General features: G+C 36.8%; 1 protein-coding gene across 1 annotated transcript in view; it reads right to left on the bottom strand.

The window, feature by feature from the left end:
• pcgf3 (polycomb group ring finger 3) overlaps positions 1–6,212 on the bottom strand; it is a 44,645-nt gene that overhangs the window by 6,292 nt on the left and 32,141 nt on the right. Inside the window, exon 7 of the mRNA XM_015371077.1 lies at positions 3,968–4,105. Within this exon, the coding sequence (XP_015226563.1) occupies positions 3,968–4,105 (138 nt within the window). The remainder of the gene's footprint in view (positions 1–3,967; positions 4,106–6,212) is intronic.

Below are 6,212 nucleotides of genomic sequence, written 5' to 3'. Positions count from 1 at the left end.
TATACGTATTAAAGAAATATGTTTGAAATCAAATATACTGTATATATATACTGATATATTTCAAGATTTATTTACTTTAATATTATATGATTTTTTTATCAGTTGAATCTTTTAAATGATTCATTCATTTCAATACATATTTATTAATAAATACAAATTTTTCATAAAAAATTAGTTTCAGGAGTGACAGGATTGCAACTATTTCAGTGGAACCACAGCACCTGCTAACTGGTAACAGCTAAAATGCTACATCATGCTAAATAAAACCAAGATTTAAACTTTTAGGTAACTTAAACTTTGAGGTAAACTTAAACTTAAGGTAAATGATTTAATAAATTAGTTTTTAGAAGCTCATTGACTCTGCCGCCATCACCCAAGGTGATGATAGGCGTCTAGACTGTTGAACTGTGGGCACAGGAACCAACAGCCTAACAGATGCTTCTGCTCCTTCCTTCTTCAATCTAGCTGCTGCAGATGAACTATTTTTAACCAAAGTTTTATGAAAGCTTTTCAAAATAAGAGTCACAAAAAATAACACTATTATGAAATAAAAAAAATACATTAATAGATACATCTTTAAATAAATAAATTGGTTTCAGAAAAAGATAAATCACTAATAAAATGTTCATCTTGAAATAAATACATCCTTAAATAGATCAATACATCGATGTATTTTTGGGTATTTCATGGGTAATTGCATTTATTTGATGGAATGTTTAGTAATCATTTATTTATAACTTAATATTTTCATTTATTTAATTTTAAAATAAAACTGATTTCCATACATTTTTGCCTATATTAAATCTAGATTTGGAGTTAATGCTTCTCTGTGAAAATGTTTTTCGACATCAACTGTATGCAATTCACTTGCGGTAGCCTGAATTAAACTTGATCATCTTGTACCTGTAGGGTTATTTTTGATGATCTCCTTCCTTGGGTTCTATCTAAATTATTCTCCTTGAACTAAAAAGCATTAAACTTCCTGCAGATGCATTTAGATGGGCAGGTTTATGTTCTCTGTGCTGAACCTCGATGCTGAGAGCTGAGATGTTTCAAACATCTTTTCACAGTCAGTAAACAGCACAACAATAGCTGGAGGGAAGAGAGCGGAGGCCTCATTGGAGCTGTGCTACGGAGGCCGCCCATCTAATGGAGCCGACCCACTCATCTGTGTGACAGCCAAAAAATTAAAAGATACAGAGAAAAAATGGGAAAAATAGACATGGGGAGCGTGATTGTGATGATTATTCAGAGCCATCTAAAAATCCATCTGTCAGATTATCGCCCACCTCCATGCTGCTCTGAACGGGGCGGTGAAGACAATAAATAGAAAAAATTCGATATCATGTGGGCTTTGTTTTCATGCTAATTACACCAAACACAAAATGAATCATATGAGTGCAGCACAAAATGGAAAACATTTCCTATACATCATAGATCATCAAGACTTCAAGTATTTCAGGTAAACCACCGATTTCATTCCAATTAAAGCTAAAATTATACAGAAAGAAGCAGTCGCATACTAAATAGCTTTTAATATTTCCAGTAACATTTAGTGTCTCCTTATGGAGTTTGCTGTCCACTGTCGCCACATACATGCCCTGTAGGAGGGATTACTGGACAGTTGTCTAAATGCAATCCACAGCTGCCACTGTTTTGTTTAAGCCGGGCATATATTGTGACATTTTTTGCCCTTTTCGGGACGATTTTCCAGTCGTGCGAGAATTTTCGGGCCGAGTTCGGCCTCATCATTCGTCGTGCGTGATGAGGAATCGTCACGATCAAGAATCTAAGGGCCGGAGAAAATCAAACCTATTTGAAATTCAGTCAGCCGTTGCAAGGTCGCATCAGAGCGTCAAGCCGCACGGTGTGAGAACATGCATGGTGAGCTGCAAACTTTTAAGCCCTGTGGTTTCATCTTACAGTTTGATCTGTAGCTGCGTGCAATGATTGAAAATATCGCACAGTGTATGCCCGGCTTTAATAGGAGTAGCTGCTGTAGAGTTCAGGGCCTCGATTCGATCAGCTGCTTAAACTGAGTCTGACTGCCGTTTTATAACTAGGGTCAGAGTAGATAAAATTGACTCTGCATCTCTCAATCTGTGTTTCTGTATAAAAACTGGATTATTTTGGATTGGTAAAGTGCCCTGAAACGACTCTGAGATCTGAATCGATGCTTTATGAATAAACCAAACTGAGCTGAATGCAAGCTTTTCTTAAACTTTTTCTTTGGTAACTCGATATGAAAAATGAATCTGCTACAACATGCAATGAAAGGGCAAAGAAGTATTCAGTCAGCTACAGATTGTACAGATTCTCCTATTTAGAAATGTGAGAGATTTTAGATAATTATGTTCAATAACAGTGATCTGGCTTAAATATCACATTTTTTCAACCGAATCCAATTCATATTTCTTTCTCCCTAACTTAAAGGGCAACAACTTTCAAGCTGTAAAAAAGCTTAATAAACAATGTTTCACAACAATGAAAACATTGAACAAAAATGGATGAACTGATGTCCGCCTGAGTTATCAGCCTAAGAAGAGTATTGGTGGGGAAAACAAATCCAGAATTTTAATAAATTAAATCTTCATAAACAGAAAATTTGATTAATCAACTTTATAGATTAACAGCCCTGCCCTACTTTGTAGCTTAACCTTTCCAACAATAGCAGTGTTGTTGTTGTTGTTGTTATTGTTATATCAGAGGTTAACCGTTTACTTTAACTCTGATTAGTCATCCTGTCTCCTTTGCAAAAAAACAGCCCCAGAGCATGATGCTTCCCCTCCCATGCTTCATAGTAGGTACGCTGATCTTGGGATATATCTCAGCATTTTTCTTCCTCCAAACCAAATACTTACTTCCCACCTTAATTTACAAACAAATTCTTTAAAAGTCCCACAATCTGATTTTCTGGATTTTTTTTATGATGAAAATGGAGCCTAGGAGGAAGTTCAACTGAATAAGCTGATTGCTTGCCCACATCCACCAACGACATAGCCAGTCAGCTTTGAACCACACCGCAACCAAAGCCATCGGCATCCAAAGTTCATCTTAAAAGGCTTCCGATACGCAACTTGTCTACTACCTAGTGTGCAGGTGGTGGTAGCGCTGTGTATCATTCAGATGACCCTGTTTTAACCCACTCCCAATGGGAGTGTTTTCCTCTCCACTGTCACTTCATGCTTGCTCGACATGGACAGGTTCTCTCAACCTGTGTTATCTAACTAGACTTCCATCTTCCAGGTAACTGAGTGAAGCTAACCAGCAGTCTACAGACTGACCAACTTCATCTATCTCCACTCCACCATCACTTTCAGGCCTGGGGGGAAAACAGCGCTATTCTTTGCTCCTGTTCATGCATGTCTATAAACATGCAGCGCTATGTTTCCTGCCGAGGTCTGAGCACCAAAGACAAAGTAATTGTATCAAAAAATGTCTTCTAAATGTCCTTTCTCTCTGTGTGAGTTTTCCAGATTGAAACATAACAGATCCTCTCATATTTCCAAGTAGGAGAACATTAGCAATAAATACTTTTTTGTCCAAACGATTTACACTTTTTTTGAAAACACACAGTGATATTCTGCAAAATTGTTTAACCGAATATTTCCTTCCATTAATATACTTGGATCAGTTAATTATAAACTTTTTCTAGCAATGACCTTATGCAGTTTCCACCCCTTACCAGTCCTCCCCCTAGGATTACACAAATACTCATTATAACAGAAATCTCTATGTCTATGGTAGCGTGTAATATTTTATTTTGAGCTACACTAAATTGTAGATGTAAGCAGACAAACAATGTTTCAAAGTATACTGGTGATCTTTGTGTTATTGATGAATATGATGCCCATTTGAAGAGTATATTAAACAACTGTTGAACTAAAGAGCCTTTTCCCTGATGTTCTAATTGATTGAGATTCAGCTGCACAGAGTGCGGGCTGGTGAAGTGTGTCGCTTTCTGTACCTCGTTAAACGATGTCAAGTTTAGCTTTTTGGCGATGAACTTTTTGAGGTGGAGGACGGTGGCTTGTGCCGAGCAGCGGATCCATTTACGCTTCAGACCTCGCAGCTTGCTGCTGTTGCACTCCAGGCAGATGCTGACCTGTTGGACGACACACAGAGAGATGATGATTATCTACGACCTACAGACACTAAGAGGACAGAGGGGGTTATCAAATGTTCACATGGTTATATAAGCGTGCGGAAAGCATAGCAGAGTTATAATTATGTTAATGCTAGAAGGAAATTTCAAAACTTATCTTTGAGGTGTTTATTTACTGCAGAGAGAGATTAGACAGTGAAGGTAAAAATTGAAATATAAGTTAATTTTTCTTGAACTAAGTATATCTTCCTTTGATTTGAGTAGGTAAGCAAGACAATTTCCCAATGAAATAAGATGATATACCCTTGAAATAAGGGGGGGAAAATCCTTTATTTTATTTCAAGTGCATTATATCTAATTATCTTGTTTTAAAGATAAAATATTAATTCAGGCAGGACACCATTTTACTTACCTGGTGAAATTATGGTGTCCCCTGCCCCCTTCTAAATGCATTGATCATCATTCTATCCCCCTCGCTTTTTGATCCAGCAACACTTACCCCCCACTCCCATAATCATCTAGTTCATTCTGATCTGTATTATTCTAACCTATTTTCACTAAACGTGTCTTGTATACATTTACATTTTTGCTTAAATTGTGCATTTGTTTGCTGTTTACTAAAGATTTAAAAAAAATGTTTATAAGCCTATACTTATAAAACAAGTTTTTTTTCAGCTGTAATTATCCAAATAATTCTTATTTTACTGTACTGCATGTGTGACAGGTAATTGCTATGGTTTAAAATTATTTTTTTGCGGCTTCTGTTACGAAGCAGAGGCACAAGTACTCACTGTTTTAATTTTCCAGCCCTCACACTGCAGACCTTATCTGCACTTCTGCAGAGTGCACACTTCACAGAGGGGCGAAGGGTGTAGTGCGAGTATCGAGTAATGAGACAGGGACAGTTTCAAATATTCAAATGAAATGGCCACCGTTGAATATATTACTTATTAATCTTAAGGCCAGAGGGACAAGCAGCGATGTTATCAATATGGTTCACATTCTGGCTTTTATGTGTCCCAAGAACATTTTTTTTTAAATGACAAATGTCATTCAGACCATCTGTTGGTCGTTGAGGATGTTCTACCTAAAGTTAAAAACACAGTAATCCTCAGACTTAGTGATTGACTAATGTCACAGCTCTGCAAGGTTTTATTGGTTTTATCAGTTTAATGCATTAAATAAAAACTGTAGCAGGAACAAAAGCAAAATCAAAAGGATCTATTTTTCCATCTCATTTTCCAAATTGGCTGCAATCTGTTGCAGCAACAAAAAGCGTTAAGTCTATGTTCAAGTCATTTGCAGCAGCTATGATGTTTTCTTCCCATATTCTCTATCCATCTTCCCATCACCTCTGAACAAACTTTCCTGCCACCACAGAACTTCCTCTTTCGCCATAGAAGAGTGCATTTAGGGCGATCACCCTACGGTTTTCCACCCGAAAATGGTGTTTTTTAGAAAAAACAGCCACAAATGGATCTGGTGCATTTATTTATAGGAATCAAGAGAGAAGGAGCCTGTATGCAGATAATATTTATATGGCAATCCATGTATGATTTAATTACACTTCATAATAATATTGTAAAACATTAAAATTTTAAATGCTGCAGCCAAAGTTCTGATGAAAACTAAAAAAAAGATCATATTTCTCCTATCTTAGCTTCTCTTTATTGGCTTTGTGCTGAATCCAAAATAGTATTTAAAATCCTCCTTCTCACCTATGAAGAAGTGGAGGCAGCTCTTTAAGTTATCAAGCTCCTCTTCTCTGAAACAACCAGTTTTAGTTTGTAAGGCAAACACCCTATCTACTTTTAAAATTAGGCTTAAAACTTTCATTTTTTATAGAACTCGGAGTGGACCAGGTTATCCTGAGTTATATTTGCAGTTATGCTGCTATAGGCTTAGACTACCGGAGGGCATAGGGACCCCTTTTTATCTTTCTGCTCCTTTGTATTTCTATTCTGCCATTCTACAGTATATGTTTCTTCAACCCTTAACTTTATGTTCTCCTTATCATTTATCATCCTTGTAGCTTCATCTGGTCTGTTCCTATTTGGCTTTGATTCCATCCAAGAGAAATATCAGCAGAGCAGCCACCATCAACAAC

The sequence above is a fragment of the Cyprinodon variegatus genome, unplaced genomic scaffold, assembly GCF_000732505.1.
Source record: "Cyprinodon variegatus isolate N-32 unplaced genomic scaffold, C_variegatus-1.0 Scaffold52, whole genome shotgun sequence".
Taxonomy (NCBI): domain Eukaryota; kingdom Metazoa; phylum Chordata; class Actinopteri; order Cyprinodontiformes; family Cyprinodontidae; genus Cyprinodon; species Cyprinodon variegatus.
Note: the sequence above shows the minus strand (reverse complement) of the source record. Positions and strands in the feature narration are given on the sequence as shown.